The sequence below is a fragment of the Electrona antarctica genome (genome assembly GCF_951216825.1).
Source record: "Electrona antarctica genome assembly, chromosome: 10".
Lineage (NCBI taxonomy): Eukaryota > Metazoa > Chordata > Actinopteri > Myctophiformes > Myctophidae > Electrona > Electrona antarctica.
The window spans coordinates 35,566,251-35,593,982 of NC_136791.1; the positions used below are offsets into that span (position 1 = coordinate 35,566,251).

The 27,732-nt window shown below is 43.6% G+C and overlaps 1 protein-coding gene across 1 annotated transcript in view; it reads right to left on the minus strand.

The window, feature by feature from the left end:
• The window catches only part of atrnl1a (attractin-like 1a), a gene marked incomplete at its 3' end in the record, with an annotated part of 286,121 nt that overhangs the window by 99,013 nt on the left and 159,376 nt on the right, over window positions 1-27,732 (minus strand). The window contains exons 21-22 of the mRNA XM_079511913.1: window positions 25,279-25,372; window positions 15,500-15,552 (exon numbers count right to left, since the gene is read on the minus strand). Of these exons, the coding sequence (XP_079368039.1) occupies window positions 15,500-15,552; window positions 25,279-25,372 (147 nt within the window). The remainder of the gene's footprint in view (window positions 1-15,499; window positions 15,553-25,278; window positions 25,373-27,732) is intronic.

Genomic DNA, 27,732 nt, shown 5'->3' on the forward strand with positions numbered 1-27,732 from the left:
GCGTGTGTGCGTGCGTGCGTGCGTGCGTGCGTGCGTGCGTGCGTGCGTGGCTGAGAGAACACCTGCTGTTCACATCCCATTCTTTCATATGAGGAGAGTTCCCACATGAACATGTTTATCATAAAACCTTTTGCTGACACTAATTGCATATACGCTCCTCTGTGAGTTCCCATAAGTTCAAACTGGCTTCTTTGATTCCCCTATAGTGAGTTTTAAAAGGATTGCCATGGCCAATGGGCACACTTTCCAAACATTGCTCCTGCTTTGATATAATAGCAAATTCTGCTGCTTAGTTTTTATATATTATATATATATATTTATTGGTTGCGTTAGACGTTCCTGCTCTCCCTTTGAGCTTCTTCGGTAGTGGGTACTGAATGTAAGAACACATTGGGCCCTATTATGCATGTCTTAAGTACCAGGTCTTATTACTTAACTTAAGACCTGGAGGCGTGATCAATGCCATTTGGCTATTCTGAGTGGCCAAACAGCATTGACCACGCCTCCAGGTCTTAAGTTAAGTCATAAGACCTGGTACTTAAGACACGCATAATAGGGCCCTGCATGTCTGTCCTGTTATTGTCTTGTATTTAGTGTTACTGGCAAAGCTGTGTTACTTATTTCGCCTCTTCTCTTGGCCAGTTCACACTTAAAACAGACTTTAGTCTCAACGTGGTTTTTACTGGTTAAATAAAGGTTAAATAAAATACAAATGATACAATACATAGTATTATTCCAACCTGTGTTGTTCTTTTGTTCAGTAGCAACGTGGCAGCGGTGGCCGAACGGATAGCGGCGCGGTCTTGATACCGGAAGGTTCCCAGTTCGAATCAGCCGTCCGACACGTTAAAATTACCACCGCCGAAGTGCCCTTGAACAAGGCATTGAACCACTACGATGAAATGTGTTCTATGAGCAGGGCCTGGCTGGAAACAAGTTCTTGAGCTTAGCCCAGATACCCTGGGTAAATATAGATTTCATTTCATTTCATTTACATCCTAACTTTGAGATCCTGAAGGCACAGCAAATCATGGTTGACAAACAGCCATGTTGTGTTCAGCAGCCTTCAGAGAGTTCAGAGACCTAAATACAGTGGCAGATAACGAGAGACAGCGAGCTCCACTTGCGACCGCGACGGGTCGCTTCGACGGCTGTCTGAGTCGTCGCAACGAGTGCCCATCGTCGCGGGTGCCTGACTCGTCCCGACGGGTCGCCACAGGTGCCCATCGTCTCGACGGGCGCCTGACTCGTCGCGACGATTGCCCATCGTCTCGACGGGGGCCTGTTTTTGTCGGCGTTTCTGAGTCGTCGCGACGATTGCCCATCGTCTCGACGGGGGCCTGTTTTGTCGCGACGATTGCCCATCGTCTCGACGGGGGCCTGTTTTTGTCGGCGTTTCACCCGTGCGTCGGAGAACGGGCGCTCGTGCTCGCATCTGCCTCTCTCCCTCCTTCCCTCCATCCTATGTGTGTGCTTCCCCCCCCCCCCCCACCCGACCGCCTCCCCCTGTGGGGTAGGGGGTCGGGTGGGGGTCCCTGCGGACCTTTGGGGGGGGGGGGGGGGGGGGGGTCCGGGTCCCCTTGGGAATCCCTTTACGCATGCCTTCATTTGTCCCCGTGAATTGCTTCCATTATTTTAATCCAATAACCATATGTTGCATCACATTTTATCGATTGATATAACTTCAATAACCTCCGGAAATAAGGATTTTTTTTTATTCGATTTGAACGTTTAATGGCCTATTGAAAAGACAAGTGTTTCTTTTTTTTTTCCTTTTACGCACGAGAGAGAGAGAGAGAGAGAGAGAGAGAGAGAGGGGGGGGGGAGAGAGAGAAAGAGAGAGCGCACGCACGCAGACGGAATGTGTTCACGCTCGTTCCTTCTGGGGGTCCCCGGGAGGACCCCCCAACGCAATAGATAACACAGAAATCACACTATACAATGCATTTACATTCAGCCGATCTACGAGCTCATATCTGCATCTTTGCGAAAGCCGCGCATTGCGACGTATTCTGTCTGTCTGTCTGTCTGTCTGTCTGTCTGTCTGTCTGTCTGTCTGTCAGCGCACGCTGACAGACAGACATGTTTAAGTTTTCCATTGAACTATTCAGCACCGAAATAAATTACTCATCCATTCATTAATGCATTCATTCATTCATTCATTCTTTCATTCAATTTACTGCTTTAAGGAAATTATGTCTGTATAGGAGCCATGAATGGGATTGTTGCAATGTGTGGTTATGTTGATTATATCTTTGGTCAATGAAATGATGCGCTTGGATTGACGGGGCCTGATTAATTCATAACGTCACCTGTTTGGCACACACAGTGAGAGAGAGGGGGGGTATGGAACGCCATACCTTTTGTTGACCGCTTATTTTTGCTTTCTTTTTTTATGTTGATCGCTGTTGTTGCTTTACTTTTTGTTTGAGCACTCTTTGAGTTATTCACATTTCTTTAATAAAACCCCTTAAACGCATTGTTTTGGACCCAGCGAATTCCTTTTGTTTGTGGAGCGGAGCGCGTCTGACAACATAGCCCATCCCATCGCCTCTCAGCGACTTTAAAGTTTATTTCTCACGTAGTCGCTTTACAATGTCCTTTATATCGAAGCAGCTGTAATACAATACATTTTTTGTCCTCAAAGGTTTCTGTTATTTTATACAAAACGAATGAACCACCAAACGTCCTTAAATCATTTTAAATAAATACCATCAACATAATGAAATTAATGCAATTTTAAAATGACTGCAATTTTAAAACCATTGTATTAATAAAGTATAAAGACTCTATACATGGGGCTTCTCTCACTGTGTGTGCCAAACAGGTGACGTTCATGAATTAATCAGGCCCCGTCAATCAAGCATCCATAGCACCAGTGACAGCGCATTCATTTCATTGACCAAAGATATAATCAACATAACCACACATTGCAACAATCCCATTCATGGCTCCTATACAGACATAATTTCCTTAAAGCAGTAAATTGAATGAAAGAATGAATGAATGAATGAATGCATTAATGAATGGATGAGTAATTTATTTCGGTGCTGAATAGTTCAATGGAAAACTTAAACATGTCTGTCTGTCAGCGTGCGCTGACAGACAGACAGACAGACAGACAGACAGACAGACAGACAGACAGACAGACAGAATACGTCGCAATGCGCGGCTTTCGCAAAGAAGCAGATATGAGCTCGTAGATCGGCTGAATGTAAATGCATTGTATAGTGTGATTTCTGTGTTATCTATTGCGTTGGGGGGGTCTCCCGGGGACCCCCCAGAAGGACGAGCGTGAACACATTCCGTCTGCGTGCGTGCGCTCTCTCTTTCTCTCTCTCCCCCCCCCCTCTCTCTCTCTCTCTCTCTCTCTCTCTCTCTCTCTCGTGCGTAAAAGGAAAAAAAAAAAGAAACACTTGTCTTTTCAATAGGCCATTAAACGTTCAAATCGAATAAAAAAAAATCCTTATTTCCGGAGGTTATTGAAGTTATATCAATCGATAAAATGTGATGCAACATATGGTTATTGGATTAAAATAATGGAAGCAATTCACGGGGACAAATGAAGGCATGCGTAAAGGGATTCCCAAGGGGACCCGGACCCCCCCCCCCCCCCCCAAAGGTCCGCAGGGACCCCCACCCGACCCCCTACCCCACAGGGGGAGGCGGTCGGGTGGGGGGGGGGGGGGAAGCACACACATAGGATGGAGGGAAGGAGGGAGAGAGGCAGATGCGAGCACGAGCGCCCGTTCTCCGACGCACGGGTGAAACGCCGACAAAAACAGGCCCCCGTCGAGACGATGGGCAATCGTCGCGACAAAACAGGCCCCCGTCGAGACGATGGGCAATCGTCGCGACGACTCAGAAACGCCGACAAAAACAGGCCCCCGTCGAGACGATGGGCAATCGTCGCGCGACGAGTCAGGCGCCCGTCGAGACGATGGGCACCTGTGGCGACCCGTCGGGACGAGTCAGGCACCCGCGACGATGGGCACTCGTTGCGACGACTCAGACAGCCGTCGAAGCGACCCGTCGCGGTCGCAAGTGGAGTTCGCCCCTCCTGCAGATAACAGGGATAACACTGTAACCCAGGTTCTCTGAGTGGAGAGATTGGCTCTCCACAAAAGAGCCGCTCCGAAATTCGTGTCAATCAGAAGTTAATCAAAGTGGCCATGCCCGGATAGGGCTTAAATAGCCCGCTGTTTGGCATCAGGGCAGGGCCACCATAGATGATGTCTTAAAATAAATATCCATGTCCACTTCCCCGTGGGGTCAGTTCCCGCACATATTGAATAATATGTAGTGAAGAGCCAGTCTCGAACACGATAGAGAACATTGCATCCAATATAGTATGCATTCCTTCACATCTGTATGTATCATACCGTATCTTCCTCTCCATCTGCTTTCTTATTCCTCCCCGTTTTATTTTTTATTTTTGTTTTTTTCTCCATTTCAGGCAGGCATGTCGCTATGGGCATTGTTTATCCGATAAGCGTCCACTATGACTTCAGTGTTTTGTGTGTGTGTGTGTGCGTGTGTGTGTGCGTGTGTGCGTGCGTGCGTGCGTGCGTGCGTGCGTGCGTGCGTGCGTGCGTGCGTGCGTGCGTGGCTGAGAGAACACCTGCTGTTCACATCCCATTCTTTCATATGAGGAGAGTTCCCACATGAACATGTTTATCATAAAACCTTTTGCTGACACTAATTGCATATACGCTCCTCTGTGAGTTCCCATAAGTTCAATTTCATGGCTGCCAGGAAGAACGGCATCGACTCAGTTTAAAAGTTCACCTCACTTAATTACAACTCCCCTTCCAACAGATCCAGCAGCAATTTCACTTAGGCAGTCTGAATTACACGCGTACCTGTGTGCGGTTGCTCACTGGAGACAGACGGCATAACAGAACCACAAAAGGAATTAAACCATCCCTCAATATAAGTGAGACAGAAATAGTCCAACAACCAATTCTTCTATACGTTCACAGATGGGTAATCAAATCACCATAATGGAAGTTGAGTCAGCCTATATGAAACAAAGCTATCCAATGGGAAAACAGATGGAGAGATAGATAGGTATAATATAGATAGATATATAGAGAGAGACAGAGAGAGCGCTCACATATAAATTATTTATTCAGGTAGTGAGCCTCCAATATAAGCGTGAAAACGCCTACAATGTCACCACAGTGGAATGCGTTGTTGAGGTTTCATTTTATGCTTGTTAACAAGTCATTATTTCCCATTTGTAACAGCTGCCTCATAAAGTCGAAGCCAACGCTGAGGCAAACTATACATAAAGCCTGTATTCAGTTTGGTACCCGACTGCTAGAAGGTATTCAATAAAATCCCTTCATTGAACCTGAGTTAACTTTGCTCATGCTTCCTAAACTAAATAATGCCTGGACTGGCAGTACTCAGAAAACAGTGTCTTATAGAAAGCATGTACTGTACTTTTGTCCACATTTATAATAATAATAATGAATTGCATTTTTATAGCGCTTTTCCAAGTGCTCAAAGCACTTTACAATGGTTCATTCATTCATACATTGGGAGATGAAGCGGCGAACAGTCGACGCCAGCGTCCTCACTTCCCACATTCACACACCAATGGTGGCGAGCTTACACCGACCGACTCATTGGAGGCAATGTAGGGTTCAGTGTCTTGCCCAAGGGCACTTCGACATGTGGACAGGAGGAGGAGCCGGGATTCGAACCGCTGACCCAGGGATCATTGGACGACCTGCTCTACCTCCTGAGCCACAGCCGCCCATTTGGGGAGGACTCGTAAATGTACGGCCACAGCCCTTTTTTTTAATACCTTCTTGTATCCAGATAATGTCCCCATTTTATTTAGCAAGATTATATTCACAGCGTATCTGCACAGAAATCTAACATGGAAACTGAAAACAAATCAAATATTATATCAACACGCAGAAACCTATTAAACAGTATAGTGCCTGCTAATCCAGTTTAACCAGAATTCCATACAGAGAGAAAATGCAGTGTGTAATGTAGTAATGGATGTAATGTAGTTCACATTCACATTAAAAAATAAGAAAACAAACTGTATTTCTCAATTTCATGGTATAAATTTACATCATCATTTACAAGCAGATTTAGAAATTGAATCTACTGAAGTATTTGTACTTACTTTAGCCTTGGTTTGACATACTGTAGCAGCACAGCAATGCTATGAATGGAAATGTCCATTCTATAGATTTATATCTTTAGATCTACATGTTTTGTGCAATCTACAAACATTACAAAAAAAGAGCTCATCTTAAAATAAATGCACCACGTCTCTGTGCGTGTGTGTGTGTGTGTGTGTGTGTGTGTGTGTGTGTGTGTGTGTGTGTGTACACGTACTGTACGTACGTACGTGTGTACGTTTGTAATCCACGTAACCCGAGAACCGTTCGCCACACGACAGGGAGTGCAGTGCCCGGCCTTGAGTCGGTCAGATACTGTACACGGTTGTCCAGAACCACCGGTACCAGTAGAGGAATGAGGGTGTCTACCCCTTTTACAATGCACTATAGACCCCAGGGAGATGGATTGCTGAGAAAACCTCCCAGTATTGTATGTTACTTACCCAAGTCATGCTATACTCACACACTGAGTTCCGGATGTCCCAGATCAAACCCAGAACCTTCCCATTCAAAGACGAGCACTCTACCGACTGAGATATCCTATCCAGACATTTTTATTATGTTAATAACAATTACATATCTATTCATAGGTGCCTTTCAAGTCACCAACATATTCTTAACAAATCACAGCAGAAGACAAAACAAATCAATATCTTCCTGACACTAGACTACCGGATCTTTAATAAACAAAAATAGACTAACATTGTTGTATAATTATTCTTACACAGTCTTGCTTCAACTGGTCCTGTGCTTATGTATCAGTATGTCAAAGCTAACCGCCTGCCCAAGGCATGGCTTTGGCCTGAGAACAACAATTAACCCACTCTCGTTAGGCATCCTGCGGGAGCGCCTGTCAGCAAGTGTTGAGGCGTCCAGGAAAAATGCCTGAACGGTAGAGCCTCAGGGCCACAGACTGTGTTGACTGCTGATCACTGTGCTGTGACTACTTTATAATGACACTGGCATTAGCTACAACACCAACCAAGTGATCACTTTCTCGCTAGCAGAGCAATTACAAGTATAGGCAGAAGAAATGGTCACGCCCAACAAAAGTAACAATTCCTTAGAGTCCTTACATGACATTCCTTCCCTGCAATTTGCTCATGCCCTTTCTTTCGCTGTCCTCTCTCTCACTAATTGTCCACTAATTGCGATTGTGAGGCCGTCAGTTAGTATCGAGGCTGCATTCATTAGGCTTGACTAAGCTTTAACCGGAGAGCCTGGGGTCCTGATGACTGGCTTTCAATGACTGACTCGGCTGACTGGTATAGCTGGTAATCTGACTGGTTCTTTTTTGTCCCTAATTAGATATCTCCCTCCGAGCAGACGGCGATGGAATACGACAGGGTGGCTCGCTGTAATGACGTGGACTCGTAAATACTCACCACTGAGCTTTGACTAGAGGCAAACTCATTAAATAGCAACGTCACTGCATGCTCGCTCACCGATCGCCTGGCACTGACTGTGACAGCATGTCAACTCAACCAGAGCAGTTCAACATCATCTCTGAGCCAGCTGAGGGGAATACTGCCGCCACCAATAGCTACACACGCACATCATCAGCGTGACCAGTGTTAACTTGTGAATACATCAAAGCATCAAAGTGATAAAATATGGTGCAATGTTTGTTGATATAAGAACTAGGAGGAGTTGGACCAACACCAGTAAAAAGGACAGAGAGCTATCGGCTAAATTGTTATTTAAACATCTGTATCGGTACCGGCCAAGAATTTCCATATCGGTGCATCCCTAGATAGAACCTTACATTGAAGTCATATTACGTTATGTAAATATCTAAGATCATCATACATCATACTTGACATTTAGGTTAACCACTTGAACCCCAGCATCCCTATTCTGGAGGGAGAGCGAGGTGAATTTACCAGAATTCTGGGGGGACATTCACCAAAAATAGCAGATCTACACCTTGTAGATTGGCTATTTTAGCCAGGAGGTTTGGTGGTCCGTCTTACTAAGTATAGAGGGTTTAAGTGGTTAAACTGAAGTCATATTGATAAATTCCAAATTATTATTATATATTATATTATCATTCTGCGGCACCCCAGGCACCCACTTTGAGAACCACTGCAGTATATTGCAAGACAGCACAATAGAAGAGGAATGTCTGATCAAAAAATGTAATATGAGTGTGTGAAATGTAATGAGTGTGTACTGTGTGTGTGTACTGTGTGTGTGTGTGTGTGTGTGTGTGTGTGTGTGTGTGTGTGTGTGTGTGTGTGTGTGTGTGTGTGTGTGTGTGTCAACATTGAATGTACAAACATTGTTAAGCAGCTTCTGGAGAGATGCAACGGCTGAAATATGGGAATCTTTTGTTAGTCAGTCACATGATTCGCTTTGAAGAATTGTACTCCGCAAACAAATGGCTCCTTCCACACTAGTGACCCTCATTATATTGACAATATATAAGAGGAATATCCACCAACATACCCAACAACATGTTTTGCATGTTGCATCAAGATGAGATCCAATCACAATCCAGAATTAATGTACTGTAGACTACAGTACTGGCAGAATTGCTCATTATGGCATATGGTACACAGATGGCATTTCAATGACTATAGTATGAATGGAGATATGGATCCAAGCCTATCAAAAACGTTCATTGTTTGATTGATTTGGCCTGTTTTCTTTCTTTTATTTTTATTTATTTTTTTGACCAGGTGAGAGTTTTATTCCCCATTATTTCTCACAGAAATACAGCAATGTGCTTTAGATCAACAGTAAATTATACTCAGAGAACGGGGAAAGCATGTGTGATAAGAATAAAGACAAGTGGACCAGAGAGAGCACGTTTCTCTAATGGTTCCTATTTCAAAACAACAAGCTAAAGCCATATGGAGCTTTAGTGGTTGTGACATTCAGCTGGTTCCCCTTCAAGTAGCCTGCTGGTTTAGGTAATGGCCATTTATTAACTTCCAAACCATTGTAAACTAGTCCTTAACCTCTGGTCCTCAGCCTATTAACTTGTAAGTGGATTCTGTCAAGGCTCTTGACCTGTATAGCCCATGGTCTAGCAGTCACTCACTGCCATATGGCCTGAAGTGGACACATCACAGAGAAATGTAGACTAATAGAGCCCAATATACCTTTATTTTTCATATGCAATTTAAAACAAATCACACCCGTGTGAAGTGAGGGGCGCTCTTATTATATATATATATATACAATTTGCGTCCTCACTCTTGTCTTCAATGTTTGTGTTTACACAAACACTCAAAACTAGTCATAGGAAACGGTAGCAATAAACAATGTTTGTGATTACACAAACCCTCAAACCTGGACATAGGAGGGGCTAGCGCCCCTCAAAAATAAATTAAATGTATACGCCTATACGGTATTGTAACTATACATTTTAAAATGTGTATGGGCTAATAAAAACCATACTATCAGTAGTGGGACTTGGTTAATGGTCATGTGGCCCAGGCCTGCATTGGTCTCACAACGAGAACATTTAGTGTAGGTAAGTCTTTCCAGTGAGCCAACATGCACATGGAACACAACCTTAATTACCATCACTGGCAACACCTGTGAAGGACGTTACATAATTACAAGTATTATGTCAATGGTCTGTACTACTGGCTGTACAAGGTTACTGGCTGTATTGGCTGTAAATAGTAAAATACTGGCCGTAAAAGGCTGTACTACAGTATGTCAGTCTAAAAAAGCACTGGCTTCCACCATGAGTAGGTTCATGCACAGGCCTACACACTGTTACTAGCTGCTCTCACAGGCCTACACACTGTTACTAGCTGCTCTCACAGGCCTACACACTGTTAATGTCCAATTACACAGTAAAATCCAGCTAATTTACCCATTTATAACTCTGAGAGTGTTCAAATGTAACCAAATGCACCCTTACGGGTCTAGTTAGTTACATTTGTACACATTCAGAGAAAAATGAACACCGCATATTTCACTGTGTGCACTCCACTCTCCAAATGCCTGTACGAGTCAGCTGCAACTATACAGGTATAGTGAACACGTCTATGGCTTGTACAGCTGTCAAGACCGTAGCTCATGTTTATGCTTCATTTATACTTGTGTTGGGAGCTTGTAGATCATTTTCAGCCCACGACACCATCATACCATGAAGTATAAATCAGGCTATACACTGTACAGGACAGACCACATAAACTGATGATCTGACTATATCCACGATATCTATCTATGTTGTTCTGTGCGCTGACATCCGAGTGCCAATATTGACCTCGGCCATATCTCAGACATGTTCGGCTTTCTCTTTCAGGAAATAGATGCCTTTCACATCTGCCATTTATATGACCTGTGTGTGTGTGTGTGTGTGTGTGTGTGTGTGTGTGTGTGTGTGTGTGTGTGTGTGTGTGTGTGTGTGTGTGTGTGTGTGTGTGTGTGCGCATGTGCATGTGTGTGTCTGTGTGCGTGTGCATGTGTGTGTTTTCTTGGTCCTGCTCAAACAGAGCCAGGCTCAGTAAGTGGACAGTGGAGAGATAATGTCAAAATAATGACAGAACATAATGTGTCCAAACATATCAGAAACACACACCACTTCACCTGTGTCCATGGTGATGCTGAGGACATGTGCACTTATGACCTATAATATGCCTTCAAGTATCTGTGAGAGAGAGACTGTGTGTGTGTGTGTGCGTGTGTGCGTGCGTGCGTGCGTGCGTGCGTGCGTGCGTGTGTGCGTGCGTGCGTGCGTGCGTGCGTGCGTGCGTGCGTGCGTGCGTTTACCCTATCATTTAAAGGGAATCACATTGGTGCCATCTAGTGCCCTCTGGTGCCATCAGGTTTCATGGTCAGTGTGTAATTGTGTATAGATATATCAAGCCATTCAATCTAGATTATTTGTAATAGACAGTATATGCTCTTGAGCTTTCCCTTGAAAGTAGTACTTTAGGGATAAAGGCCTTTAACATTAAAACATTTTACACACATTTAAAAAAAAACAAAAAAACAATCTGCTCTAAAGGTCCTGGCAAACTGCTGCCATTTTTTGGAAAAATGGTAGAAAAACGCAGCTAAAAATCTGAAAAATCTTCAGGAGCCTTGCACCAGGACAATTGTATTATATACAGACTTTCTGTACAGAACCATAACAGATGCCTTTTAGTTGTATTCATTATTAATGTTTATTTGAGTGTATAAATCACAGTATGATTGGAAAACCAGTCAGATTGAAAAAGGTGTAGTGGTTTTCACTGACGGAGGCGCGCCGTCTGAAGGTGATGTGAGCCACGAGAAGCACCATCGAGCGAGCAGTAAACTCCAAGAAAACGAGCAGTGCTTTTTCAATCTGACTGGTTTTCCAATCATACTGTACACTTTCCATATACCCACGCTTGTAGACCACTGCTCTCTGCCCTAACATGTGCTTCTTACTGTTTCTACACCTGCATTTCCCACTGTGAATAAATCAAGGAGTTTGCAGAGTGACAAAGCATGCTTCATAGACGTGGATGGACTACATCTTTGACCAATCAGCTTGATTGAACTAGCCCATTATGCAGCAGTTTGTAAAGCCTACACTTTTAGTTTAGATGGAAGGTCCAATCTGCTTCGATCAGAACTCAAAGAAACATGAGTGGCTTTGAAATGTGGATGTTTTCCAGGTGTCCAAGTGAATATATTAACCTTTCCAAGAGTTGTTGCTTGTGATCAACGGCGTATTTAATGTGAGGAGTGCTGTCTCGTCTGATTGCAATTTTTTCCCCTGTCTCTCTTCTTGACACTATGATAGTCCCACTCCAAACTCGAGGACCTATTGACATTGACAGAACTTCAATTTGAACGCTGGATGGCTTAGTATTGATGACCTGTGTGTGTGCGTGTGTGTGTGTGTGTGTGTGTGTGTGTGTGTGTGTGTGTGTGTGTGTGTGTGTGTGTGTGTGTGTGTGTGTGTGTGTGTGTGTGTGTGTGTGTGTGTGTGTGTGTGTGTGTGCGCGTGACTGTGTGTGTGTGTGCGTGTGTAAAACATGTGTTTTGACTAAAGCGTTGAATCTCATTCTACCTGAAAGTGGAGACCCATGCAATTTGTTGTCAATTACTGTAAGTGACATCTGGAAACAGAAACACACCAGCTTGGATAACTTCTCTCTTTCTCTTGTCTTCTCTGCTGTTCTAAAACGGCATTAAGTGTAATCTTTTCAAAGAAGAAACATATATACTGTATACTAACCATATGAATTCCTCATTGAAAGGGTACCATTTGTAAAGTTCACCATGACTAGGTGTGAGAGGGTGTTTTGCTGTGCTGTGTGCATGTGGCGTTATATGTACTGTGTGTGTGTGTGTGTGTGTGCGTGCGTGCGTGCGTGCGTGCGTGCGTGCGTGCGTGCGTGCGTGCGTGCGTGCGTGCGTGCGTGCGTGCGTGCGTGCGTGCGACGGTGCGTTGTTGTGAATGTTTAGTTTTCAATGTTGCAACACTTGAAATGTAGAATATGAAATTTTAGCGTTAACATTATATATCGTATCGTTGATTTAAAACAAAATGAGTTTGATCAAAATAAAACTAACAAAACAGACCAAACAGAGTCATCTGACTCACAAATCTTTAGAAAGTTACTTTTGGAGCAGCAATTCAATTCATTGATGTTTTTGCAGACATCTCAGCTCAATTAACAAGAGAGAAGAGCTGAGCAGCCTAAGCCATTTCTTTATGAATTAAGATCTCTAACTGAATGAATGTGAAAGTCTAATGACTACTCAAAGGACTACATAGTCTTAATCCAGCTCTGGTCGGCAGTTCTCAGACTGAGTTAACAGTAATTAGTGCTTCATTTTAATATTGGACCTGCACTTTCTACCACCACAGCATAGTGCCGATATGCGCTACAAATAGACTATTGAACCGCCCTACTCTGTCCAGAGCGAGATGTGACATTTGTGACCAGATTTGACTGAGAGCCTGCCATCGCGCACATTAAAGCTTTTCACCAGAGGAGAAAAACTTTTTTTTTTTTTTTTTCCCCAAAATGAGTTAATAGCACAGGCAGACTCTTCACACACTTATTTCATGTCTGAAATAAGTGTCAGAGCTGAAATCGGCATGTAAATATGAAATAAAGGCCCAAACATGTAGCTAGGTGTAATGTTAGAGACCACAAAAGTGAACCTTTCAAGCCTGTTTTCTCAACTTGTTGTTTTCTGCAAGATATTACTCTATAAGCCATATCTCCAAAACTGGTGGGTCAAACTGAACAATCAATATGTCCATTTGAAGCTATGATTCCCTGCTTTCATAGGACATGAAAAAACGAAAATTCCAAAAAATCCAATGGCAGTCTCTCAGTCAAATTTAGTCACATTTGGTTCATCCTGTTGGATTTATTCATCAAATATCCAATGTTGCTGGCCAACACAAAATCTATCACATCAACAACAAGGCAAATGGTATGCTATGGAGGAAATAAGGCACTGCATTCTAGATATTCACACAATGTTTTACTCCGAAACCGTAGCTTATAAAGAGACGAAAGCACAAGACAGGAACACAAAGAAAGATGATTACTTGGGACTGATGCAAGACAAGAACGATGGAATTTGTACACGTTCACATAAAAATGCTAATTTCAAATGGCCAAAATGTATAGGGCTGAAGTGGTATGTTTTGTAATAATAATCAATTTAATAATTTAAGTAACTACAGTTTTCAAATAATTGTGGTGCAGAAAAGTATAATATTTGCCTGTAAGATGTAGAGGAGTAGAAGTAAAAGTACTGAAAATATACTCCAGCAAAGTACAAACATCCCAAAAAGTGTACAGTACACAGTACTACTACTAGTACGTTACTTTAAACCACTGCCAGGGACAGTATACTGTACACTACAGTATATACAGCATGTGTGTCTGGACTGAGGGCAATGGACAGAGGCAGTATACAGCATGTGTGTCTGGACTGAAGGCCATGGACAGAGGCAGTATACTATACAGCGGGGGTAACCAACCAGGGGTTCGCGAGCTACCAGTAGCTCGCACGAGCCATTCAAGTAGGTCCCGGAGTGAGCGGGTGTCAGACTGACAGGCAGCCATCACTACCATTACACAGAACGTGGATGTAGAATAGCTCGCAGTGATGGCCCCAGATGTGTGTATTGGGCCATCAACTGCGGAGTTCGTTTGTTCTATTGTTTGACCGCTATCTCCGGTAACCCCCGTGTTGTGATGCACAACATTGTGCATAATAGTCATACATATCAGAACAGAACAGACTTGTGAATACTTTTCACTTCAGTTTGACGAGTCCACTGCTAATTGTGTTTGTCCGAATGTTTTTTTCCCGATTTTACCACCAAAGAGGACTTTCTTGCCCTTATTCCATTGGAAAAAAAGGACCCAGAGTGAGAATGTGTACAATGACTTCAAGGGTTAGGTGCATGAGTACAAGATTCCTCTTCATAAAATCCTATCAATGACAACAGACGGTGTCTGATGGTGTCCTGAATGAACTCCCCGGCGATGCTAGGAGTTCATTCAGGATTTGTGTTTGCATTACCTTCGGATGAAATGCAGATTTCTGAACTAGTACTGTCAACTGCAGGGCAGAGCTAGAGACCAAGACTTTTGGTCGCTTGTGAGCAGAGAGAAGTATCCCCTGATTGTGTCGTGTGCACTCAAGCTGCATGCCTACTTTGGCTCCATTTACTCACTAAATGGCCTTTTCACAAATGAAAATAATAGTTTAGAACTCGTATGAATGACTCACATCTTAATGACACCCTCAGACTGGCAATCACTAACTATGAGCCAGATTTCAAAACGCTTGCAGATAATGTGCAGTCAGTCACCGCAGTCTCATTATTGTGGGCTGAGCCTGAGAGTATTGTATCTGTCACAGTCACCATATCTGTTCAAATATATGGTCATGTATGCATTTGTCATTTGGACATCTGTAAATGTGAATATTCATCGAACTGAGAAACTAAATATTGTGCTGCATAAGCAATTCATTTCATGTCCTTTGCGTTTCCTTTTATTTGTATTTTTGTCCTAATATGTATATTTCTAATACATTTGTCTTAATATTTAGGCATTAATTATATAACTATCAGAATGTATTCTTAAACTATAGTCTTTGTCTGGATGTGTGCACATGCATTGAGCCTGTCAGAAATTGCAAAAAACAAGTGGTTTTTTAAAACATATTTTAGTGGCTTACAATTGGGAATAAAATGGGCTCTTGGGCTTGAAAAGGTTGGTTACCACATACAGCATGTGTGTCTGGACTGAAGGCAAGGGACAGAGGCAGTATACAGCATGTGTGTCTGGACTGAAGGCAAGGGACAGAGGCAGTATACAGCATGTTGTGTCTTGACTGAAGGCAAGGGACAGAGGCAACAGCAAGATACTCACAATAACATGTTCCTCGGAGCGGGTTACCCAGGTAACGGTTTTCTGAGTCACACCTGGAACAGAACAATGGAAGAAAGGGGGCGGGAGAGATAGAGAGGAGAAAAGAGAAGAGACAGAGTGCAGGAAAATATTAGCATACAACAAGGTTTAACCTTTTTTAGACACATTTCGTGTGCGTGCGTGCGTGCGTGCGTGCGTGCGTGCGTGCGTGCGTGCGTGCGTGCGTGCGTCAGGCATGCTTTTGCTGCAGGTGTTGTTCTCTTTCAGCTCTCTGTGTGGTGATTTCCCTTGACAGCGCTGTCTGGCCATAGCTTCTCTGTTCGACCCAGAGGCACACAGCGAGAACGCACGAATGCGCGTGTGCGCACACACACACACGCACACGCACGCCCACACACACACGCCCACACACACGCCCACGCACACACACACACACACGCACACGCACACACACACACACACACACACACACACACACTGAACACCTTGAACAATAGTGAGGAAAACAAATGCAGCTTTAGGAGATGAACTCTCTAATCTGAATAGAAACCCTACGTTTCCATGGAGGAATAAACTTTCTCAGCCAATGTTTCCCATAAGGAATGCAAATGGGTGTTTTTTTCCCCCTAAAGTCGTAAGGGCAGAGACACAAGGTAAGGCTGAGAGACAGACAGTGTAGGAGAGACAGACGGGAAGGCTGAGACAGTGTAGGAGAGACAGACATTACGAAGGCGGAGAGGGAGACAGTGTAGGAGAGACAGACGGGAAGGCTGAGACAGTGTAGGAGAGACAGAGTAAGAAGGCTGTGAGGGAGACAGTGTACTAGGAGAGACATACTGTAGTAAGAAGGCTGTGAGGGAGACAGTGTACTAGGAGAGACAGACAGTAGGAAGGCTGTGAGGGAGACAGTGTACTAGGAGAGACAGACAGTAGGAAGGCTGTGAGGGAGACAGTGTACTAGGAGAGACAGACAGTAGGAAGGCTGTGAGGGAGACAGTGTAGCCTGGCTGTTGCCAGACACACAACGTGGATTCACTGACCCCTGCTCCCTGGTATGAGTCTGGAGTTCGGCCCATAGGCAGCTTGAAAAGTGTGCGTAAGTAGTTGCCTTGACAAACAGACCCATCTAGCCAATCATCGTAACAAAAAGCTGACGTCGCCACTCGCCACAGTGCTCTAGTCTGCTCCTCATGCTTGAAAGATACAACGCTAAAAACAGCAAGGTCTGTTTAGTTTCTACTTTCTAGGTGAGTGAGCAATGTCGGATATATGTCGGCGTCTATATCTGAAATAACTGCACAAAATATACACAAATTTCCTTGAGCGGTACTTCCGCCAAAATCCTGCAACTTCCGCCCAAAACAAATGATAGCCTCTACAGACAAAAACATAGTTGGTTTTCAATTAAGTTTACATTGGTGTATTTTTATAAATGATCATTTATAAATCACAGATTTAACAGGTGTCACGAGAATAAGGATGCTGGAAAATGAATAGGAAGCGACGTTTAAACTTGGGAACGAGGGAAGATGGACAACAAAACAAAACAATCAGCTGGAGCTCTTCAACAAATGAGTTAAAAGCTTTTCATTTATCAGCAGGAGACTGATGTGCTTACTGAGGATGTTGAAGTGCCAACATGAATCAAGCGTACCTGATGTACTGTAGTGCCAAGCACAACAGAACAGAAGGAGGTGAGTTGTCAAGATTCTAGTTTACTTTATAAGTAAACAACAACAACAAAAAAATCTCATCATGATTAGCATGTCAGAATTTAGCTTCAAACTTGGCCTCAAAGGGTATTTGCTGCAGTCTGCTGGAGGTTAGTGGCTATACTGTATGTGTATGCAATCGTGTGTGTGTGTGTGTGTGTGTGTGTGTGTGTGTGTGGTGTGTGTGTGTGTGTGTGTGCGTTTAGCCTTATATAGTAGATTGCATTTAGTCATCTGGTAAAACTTCAGAAGGAAAACAATCAGCATTATTTCCATTACCACACAGCGCCACAAAGCTTTACATCGCGCGCGCGCGCACACACACACACACACACACACACACACACACACACACACACACACACACACACACACACACACACACACACACACACACACACACACACACACACACACACACACACACACACACACACACGATTGCATACACACACACACACACACACACACACACACACACACACACACACACACACACACACACACACACACACACACACACACACACACACACACACACACACACACACACACACACACACACACACACACACACACACACACACACACACACACAAAGGCCCTGCAAAAACATATACAGCTCCTTGACAAGCCTAACTAAACTAAACATGGATGATAAATCATCCAATCCGCGGTACTGTTCACACGCACGGCGTCACAATGGAACAGACTAGGGAGGGGAGATGGGGTGGGGGGTGGCAAAAGGAGGGAAAAAGACACAGAAAGATAGAGAGAAAGAGAGAACGATGGAGGAGGGTACCAAAAACGAAAGAAAGAAGGAAAAAAAAAACACCCAGAGGCGGCCGTGACAATGAGAGGAGAGGGATTGTGCGCGTGTGTGTGTGTGTGTGTGTGTGTGTGTGTGTGTGTGTGTGTGTGTGTGTGTGTGTGTGTGTGTGTGTGTGTGTGTGTGTGTGTACCGTATGTGTGTGTGTGTGTGTGTGTGTGTGTGTGTGTGTGTGTGTGTGGGAGGGGGGGGGGGGTGCAGAGTTAGATGAAGTGTTTGTGAATTCCGTAGCGATGGGAGTTCAGGAGCCTCTGAATATTAGTTGGCCAAGGACGAGGCTCACGGCCACCACGTCCACACGGCAAGAGAACCTCAGTGATAATACAACTCTGAAAGTATAAACATCTGTAAGAATGTACGCAGAGAGTGTACATCTAGTGCGTCTAGCGTGAACAAGCTTTAGGAAGTAAAAGAAACAACAACACTTTTTTTACTTACTTTCTTACAGTATTTTAGCTGACAGTGTCCTTCATGGGATAGAGACGTATAGACTATTTAATTTAACTCTGAGAATGTTACATTTGATTTGTACACTCTCAAGAGTTCAAATGTATGAATTAACATTGAGGATTAACTTGTGTCGTAGCTTTTCTGTATTGATATTGATTGCTTTGTCCCAGACAAGCATTTTCAAGCGCCTGTAGCAGGCGCTGTGATACTCGCGGTCCACTTTTTCCACCACCGACCGAGAGAACAAGCACCAGCTTCGTCAACACACACGGAATGGTTTCATAGTAAAATGCGATTACGGATATTTGGCTCTTCAAAGTAAGTGTCACGTGCGATAAAACCCTGGCAGGACGCGGCGGAGGGATTGAATAATGGTAGCGGTCAAACGGTTAAGGCCAGGACAAGAGACGATGAGAGGGGCCTGAATGAAAACAATGTCCTCCATCCACTTCTTTGCCTTAACAATACTGTCCTAAAGCTTAACGCCATGCCATTGTGCTCAAACTGGGATCGGTAACGTTTAATTTGATTTAATTTGTCTGAGACTACTGTGTCTGTGTATTCCATGTTTGCATGGTCATACAAGTGGACATTTGGCACAGCCTGAGAACAAGTGCACCATCATGTCCTCTTTACATTAACCCATTTTGGACTGATGTCGCTTAAAAAAAGGCTTCTAAATCCTAATAGTTTCCTGAAGGTTGTGCTCAACCTTTTTCATGTCAAGGACCCCCAGAATTATCTCTATTGGGCCACGGACCCCCATCTCAAAATATGTTGTTCCAGGGACCACCCAGAAGCAAATATTTTAGTTAAAGTTTAGTTTTAGTTGTTTTCACCTGCCTGTAGGGTACAGTACTGTACTCTGCTTAGGCTACTTATTCACAATGAAAAGGAGTAGCCTACCAGATGACTCAGTGCTGCAATCATGGCATTTAAACAAACATGCTCTTATAATCTAAACACTGTGACACGTTTAAAGAGTGTTACAAATAAGTGTTTAGAACCTAAACGCTTGGGTTTAGGGTGGAAAGAAAAAACAACAATTTTATTTTTTTCCCCGTTGCGGCGGGGGGGTGGGGGGGGGGGGGGTTGGTGGCTTAGCGGGGGGAGGAAGGGCGCCCCCATGACGATTATAAAAACATTTCGTCTCTGGCCTACACACCTGATGGGGACAAGATAAGAACCACACTGGACGATTACAACTCACATACACTCATTCAAACAAACTCAGACTCTCCATCACACCCTCACTCAGGCCCTCCCTCACACCCTCACTCAGGCCCTCCCTCACACCCTCACTCAGGCCCTCCCTCACACCCTCACTCAGGCCCTCCCTCACACCCTCACTCAGGCCCTCCCTCACACCCTCACTCAGGCCCTCCCTCACACCCTCACTCAGGCCCTCCCTCACACCCTCACTCAGGCCCTCCCTCACACCCTCACTCAGGCCCTCCCTCACACCCTCACTCAGGCCCTCCCTCACACCCTCACTCAGGCCCTCCCTCACACCCTCACTCAGGCCCTCCCTCACACCCTCACTCAGGCCCTCCCTCACACCCTCACTCAGGCCCTCCCTCACACAAAGATAGAGAGTATAGGTCGCCATGGTGATGATATACAGTAGTGGTGTGTGACTGTCACACATGAACAAACACTTCACAGTCGTGTAAATTAAAATAACCAAATTAGCAGTCAATTAGTGGATTACATTCAATGTAGTCGGAAAGCTAATTCAGGTTAATCAACAACGTCTAATGAGCAAACAGACGTGCTGGAAAGAGAGAGACCTCAGCGGATTTCAGGTTAAGGTGCCACTGAAAAGCACACACGGATAACACACGCACACGCACACACACACACACACACACACACACACACACACACACACACACACACACAAGCAGGAGAAATATAAATAGGGTTTTAAATCAATAATGAATAGCCCATTCAAATAATAATTGCATACTAATGGAAACTGGGTTAGGACATGGTTTGGTTGTAGGCTGGTAATTCAACTGATCCTGTTTATTCATGCATGGCCAATACTGTTCTGTTCCACCTAAACTAAACTAGTGTTCCCCAAACTTTATGCCCAGGCTAATAATAGGCTGCTTTGCAGGTTCAGTATGTGTTTAGGTCCTATCAAGTGTGCACTTTTTAAAGCATTCTGCACTCCCTTGTATGCAGCTTTGTTGTGTCTCCGCTACTTGTCCAGGCTACGTAAACACTGAGAGTCAGCCTCTAGTTATATGATATAATGTTGTTGTTGTTGTTGTTTTATGTGATGTTAATGAATTGAATTGAATTGAATTGAATTGAATTGAATTGAATTGAATTGAATTGAATTGAATTGAATTGAATTTGAATTTGAATTAATTTAATTGTGGGCCATGAGTTATTGTTATTGTGATTCATTCCTAAAAAAAAGCACATGGGTGGAATATTTATTTTGAGTCGACAATGTTTCCACAGTATGATATACTACTACTATTACGGGGACTCCCCATAGTTCCGACATCCCATTACTCTGACTATAGTCAGATAGCTTCGCGTGCGGTTATGGTTAGTAATGCGCCAAGTCAAACCTACGGAGCCCTGGAGTGGCTTGTTTTTTCAGTGATTTTTCCATGGGGAATCGAATTGTCCTTGAGCAAAATAATACCTCTGCTACCGGTATGCAGGTTGGTGCCTTGCATGGTTTCCTCCGCCATCGATTTATGAATGTGTGTGTGAATGGGAATGAAAAGTAATTCACAATCTATATAAAGCGCTTTGGATAAAAATGATATTTTTCAAAAAACAATCTTTTTTTTAACAAGAGGACTCTTAATGATTGCCTGTGGAAGTAAATCTCCCGTTCATAATCAAAATGACAAACACATGGACATGTACTCACTAAAACACAATAGAATGACTCACACTGAACAAATGGGAGAGAGAGGGAAGAAAGAGGGAAGAAAAGAAAGCTTTTGACAGTCAAATTGAGGAAGAAAAGACAGGGACAGGAACAAATGCAGACAGGAGGAATAATGTGAGAAAAATAGAGAAATGGGGAAAAAGTGAGACAGGGAGAGCGACAGACAGAGATGGGATGATGTGAAGCACAGATATAATGAGAGAGAATTAGAGAGAGACAGACATTCTGTCTGAGAGAGAGAGAATATGAGAGAGAGAGAGAGAGAGAGAGAGAGAGAGAGAAATAAATACAAAGCTGTGTAAATCAAAGGTGAAAGCAACTGCAGGGCTCAATGCACAAACACAAACGTACGTACGTATGTGCATGTGTGCGTGCGTGCGTGCGTGCGTGCGTGCCTTCACCAGAGAAGTGAAATATGTGCACGTGCTTAAAAGGAACATTACGCTCAAAACCTGCTTGAGACAAATGATAAGCTAAGGAGTGTGCAGTGCTGTGTAGTATCACACACACACACACACACACACACACACACACACACACACACACACACACACACACACACACACACACACACACACACACACACACACACACACACACACACACACACACACACACACACACACACACGAATGATTTATGTACTGGCCATATATGGAGATTTAAGGGTGGCAGCGGGGGCAGTGTCTTGAGTGTACAGGGTTTGATGAAGTCTGGCCATATATGGAGCGTGGTGTCTTGAGTGTACAGCGTTTGATGAGGTCAGATCAACATATGGATTGTCAGAACGGGTCAGCTCCATATACGGTCGCAACTACGTTGAATGGGGTCTCCAAGGTAACTATACTTTGTCTGCTCCTTTTTTGAGTGGTGTAAACCACTCCTACAACCGGCTTTGTTAGTTTGTCTGTCTGTTCGTACCAAAAAATGAGCATGGTTGCTATGGTCACCCAGTTCACACGGGTGTGATTTCATTACATCAGACATTACGTCAGACCACAGCTGATCAGTCTATATAAGACATTACACCACTCAGTTCACACGGGTGTGATTTTTTCCCTTTACACCAATAATCTTCCTATATAAATATTGCTTATATATATATACTGTACTGATAGATATACATATACTGTATATGGAGACTATTCTGGCACGCATACGGTTCTATCAATCTTGCTGGTGTCACTGATGATGTCACGCTCTGACAAGCTAACGAATCTACCGGTACTTCAAACTCGTGTGTGCATCGCCGAGAAGTGAACCGAGACGGATTGGCAGTTGTCCAGAACCACAGATCCGACCGATATGCGCATAGGCATACAGTACAGTATACTGAAGACAACAGGGATTAAACAGTTTTTTTAATTAGATGTATTTAATTGCCTTTTGATGTTTGATCTTGTGTAATGTTTTCAACCGCATTTCCCAGTTGTCTATCAGTTATAGTTTCAGATGAAAGCCTTTAGTTGAGTATAGGATACAATGCCTCCTTTACCCCTGAACATTCTGCTTGTTTAGGAGTTACTGTAATATTATAGATTTATAGATTCAAGCTAGTTGCACCTCTGGACCGAGAGTAGGATGGTCCAACAGATCAGAGACTTAACCCATTCTGGACTGAGGTCGATTAAAAAAAAACATGTTTCTATGTCAGTGGTGCTCAACCTTTTTCATGTCAAGGACCCCCAGAATTATCTCTATTGGGCCACGGATCCCCATCTCAAAATATGTAGTTCCAGGGACCCCCCAGAAGCCAATATTTTAGTTAAAAATGTTCGCTCTGAAAGATATATTCAAAGATTTGCGCCACATTTTCACGACTTTTCAAAAATAGCAGACCTACAAGTTCATAGCGCGGCACTCGGTGCCGCGCTATGAGCTTGTAGATCTGCTATTTTTCAATAGCTAAATTATAACATAATGTTTAAAACACCAAAAGGGGTTCCCGCCAAGAATGGGTTAAAGCCTGGCACACATACAGAAGCACTGCCTCATGGAGGTAGGAGACATGGCGCACGTCCCATATTAGAACCAAGCACTTCTAGAACTAATTAATGTGCATCCAGTCTGAGAACTGCTGATGCTGCCTTTGAAGAACAGGATTGTTACAAGTGTTTCATCAGCAGTGCAGCTAGGTACAAAGTGCAGGTAGTGAGATACGACTGAGCCGCTGAAAAAGGAAAAGCAGTCGTGTAAATTAAACCACACTGGCTAATGGGGTACCTTGTGCACCAAAACAGCCTAATGATCATCATGCACTCGCACAAATGCGATCGAGTCAAATTCACAACTCACAATCCTTTAATTAAACTGGCAACTGTTGCAATGTCAAATCTTGGAAAGTGAAAGTATACAAAATATCAAAAACTAAATGTAGAATATACATAAAGTGTGTGACAGCGTTCTGCAGTCTCTTCTGCAACATAACAGATATAAAATATGCAAAAGATGTATGGGATTGGGGACTGTATCGACATAGAGAGTGCCAATGTACTGTAAATGAGTTGACATGGCCAAATAGTGGCCGCAAAACAGATCAGGTTAAAAGTGAAGCAGGTAGCCAGATATACAAAGTAAGGTACGGGTGGAAATGTTCAGATAATGTGCGGCAGGGCTCTAACCTGACTCCGCCAGATGGGGCAGCAGAGAGTACACTGGGTTCCCCCTCCTGCTCCCATCTGGGAACTCTCAGGCAGCCGCATCAAGTCTGCCTGAGAGTTCCCAGATGGGAGCAGGAGGGGGGAACCCAGTGTACTCTCTGCTGCCCCATCTGGCGGAGTCAGGTTAGCAGGGCTCGGCACCAGTTCAGAGTGAAAAGGTGCAGGCCTAGGAGTGGAAACAGTCTGTTTGATCAGCATTCAGCCCATTAAGACCGGAGGTCGATTCTACAAATTCCTTCAAAAAATGTGACATGTTTAAAAACAAACATATATTGCTATATTGTCTCTATCAGGTGAAAACCTCATATCTCCAAAACTGTAAATTGGCAAAATTAGCAGATCGACAAGCTCAAAACATGGTTCTTCGCACCGTGTTTTTCGAGCTTGTGGATCTGCCACACACACACACACACACACACACACACACACACACACACACACACACACACACACACACACACACACACACACACACACACACACACACACACACACACACACACACACACACACAGTGTGCTGTGTAGCCACTAGATTTATGGATGCAGCATTTTTCAGTCGGTCTCTGCCAAGCCATTTAGAATATTACAGTGCTGCAAGCCTGGCAGAGGCAGGGCACACACACGTGCGCACACACACACACACACACACACACACACACACACACACACACACACACACACACACACACACACACACACACACACACACACACACACACACACACACACACACACACACACACACACACACACACACACACACACACACACACACACACAACATAACCATACAGCCCCCTGTATTGTGTACCCTACACTCCGCACACACAGATAATCCTCAGTCTTCACTCAAACGCATAAATAATCCCCAGGGAAACCTTGCCAACCCTGTTCCACATTACACATGCACAAACACAATCCTCATTCAGGTCTTCCTGTGAGTGTGTGTGTGTGTGTGTGTGTGTGTGTGTGTGTGTGTGCGTGCGTGCGTGCGTGCGTGCGTGCGTGCGTGCGTGCGTGCGTACGTGCGTGCGTGCGTGCGTGCGTGCGTGCGTGCGTGCGTGCGTGCGTGCGTGCGTGCGTGCGTGCGTGCGTGCGTGCGTGCGTGACTTGCGTACATGCGAGCATGTGTATGTATTTGTGAACATGTCTTCTGGTGGAAGCAGTCCATTATGCAGATATATACGGTTGATATTTTTCACTCACAGCTGACACTGGTCTCCTTTGATGCCCTTGGTGGTGCAGAAACACTTGCCCGTGCTGACGTGACAGACGTTGGCGTGGCTGTTACACCTGCAGGCTGCAGAGAGGAGAGAGAGGGAACACAGAGAGATGAGAGGCGGACATGATCCGTGCGTACGGGCACATACAGTTGGGTGCCACCGATATTGTCCCTTATCATTTGACCCATTTAGGCCTGACCTCAAAAATCCTTCTAAATCCTCCAGTTTTCTGAAATAAATATTTTCACGATTTTTCAAAAATAGCAGACCTACAAGCTCGTAGCGCGCCACTCGGTGGCGCGCTATGAGCTTGTAGATCTGCTATTTTTCAATAGCTAAATTATAACATGTTTAAAACACCAAAAGGGGTTCCCGCCCAAAATGGGTTAACTGTCCTTTTGCGCAGATCACGCAAACCTCAGCAAAAAGAAAAGGACAATATCGATGGCCTCCAACTGTAGGTATTTTTATCCCTGGTTTTGGCCAGATTGCATTAAATACATGCATTTCCTTTTGGGAAATATTTAGCTGGATAATATCACAGTTTATATTTAATATATTACTTCATAGCGAAAATAGCAACTCTACAAGCTCACAAGGAGCTTTCGGAGCTTAAAACTCATAAAGGGTACAGTACAAAGACATGAAAACAACTTGAGCTGGGTTCTTCCTCACTGACTGTTACTGTGAAAGTGCAAAGTCATTCTGTTCGGCTGAAGCTTGTGGAGCAATATGAGCTCACAGTTCTCATTTTAGTTCTTTTAAACTAATGCTGTGATTCAATGTACACACTTGACATAATTAGGGATCCAAGCTGTGAATGCTGCAGGAACCTTGTTGTTTTTGTTCTCATTATTCCTGTTCTCTGCTAAAAGTGTTCTCGTGCAGCAAAGACCTACCGACAGTAGAAAGACTCAAACTGGCAGCCGGGCTGCAAATTCCCCCCTACTGCTCTGTTCTGGAAACCAGACAAATCACAGTGTGACGACCACAATTCCTTATCGCAAAGACTCTGCAGTTTTTAGTCAGTTACATAAGAAACAAGCACTCAAATGCTCACAATATGCTTGGTCCCTGCTCATTTCCACTTGTGGATATAAGGGCTCCATTTTTGTCACCGCTAAACCCCTTATCCCTAAACTTCTTTGCCTTTTTTTACTATTTTGAAAAACATTTTTGAATAGTTCAACTAGCCAATCTACATTGACACGTTGTGAGCTTGTAGACTGGCCATTTTAACTATTCGAAAATGTTTAGCAAAATAGTAAAAAAGGCAAAGAACTTTAGGGATAAGGGGTTTAGCGGTGACGAAAATGGAGCCCTTAAGTGTACGTAAGTCAACCTCCCCAGGTTGACTTGTTAGGTATATGGTCATGTGTACACTGTGTACTAAGCAGGCAGCATTTCACCTCATGTGTTAGAATGAATGTAGCTGCCACACAATGTGTAAGGTGACAAACAGTGCATATACAGTACCATTCTGCAGTAGGTGAAAACCCGACAAATTATATATTACATAAAATGTATATGATTTACTACTTATGTTCTTATTGATCTTTATGGTGCCATGGACCAATAAAAAAAATCAATCGACCAGTCAATACATGCTCATAAAAGTCCGAGTTAGACAGGATCTCACATAAAACGCAAAGACAAAAGATTAAACCCCCTGTCATCACATTTTCATTGATTTCTAATGATGCCCCGAAATTACTTTTTCATCAAACAAATGTAATTCAAAGCATTGATATTTCTCTTGAGAAGTGAATGACAAGCATAAAATATTCCCTGCAAAGTTAGGATGTTTCAGTTTGAGAGCAGTGGAGGTATATCTTCAGTGTTCAATTTAACGTTCTAAATATCATGTACTGTATACAGTATATCTGCTTTCGCATGCGACTTTATTTTCACGTGTCTTTATGTTCTGTTTAACCTGTTTTGTGTCTTTCACTTTGCTCTCCCAAGGGGCATTGAGGGGGTTCAAGGGAGTCTCCAGCTAAATAATTGATAGTTGGGAACCACATTAACTTGTGTACAAACGGAACCATTTGTACAGTGGAGTTACATTAACACTGAGGGTTTTACATTGTTAATTAGTTCACAGAGATCATATCAAATGGGGTTATGTTACCTATAATGCTCATCAAACTGGATTTGAAATGAAAAAGGTTGAGAATCACTGCTGCTCTACAGGACCAAAACTAAAACAGGCATTGCCCAAAGGTACTTACACAAGTATAGCAAAGAGGTGTGGACGTTTGTGTCCAGAAACTTTTTTTTTTTTTTTTAAATGTTCTGTTTATTCATTTTTTGTTTTTTACAAGTATAGAAGTAACTTGAGAAATACAGAGTAACAAATACAAATACAACAAAAACTGAAACACAAACAACACACAAATTCAAAATCGAGACAACCAAAGAACATTCAGAACAAAAC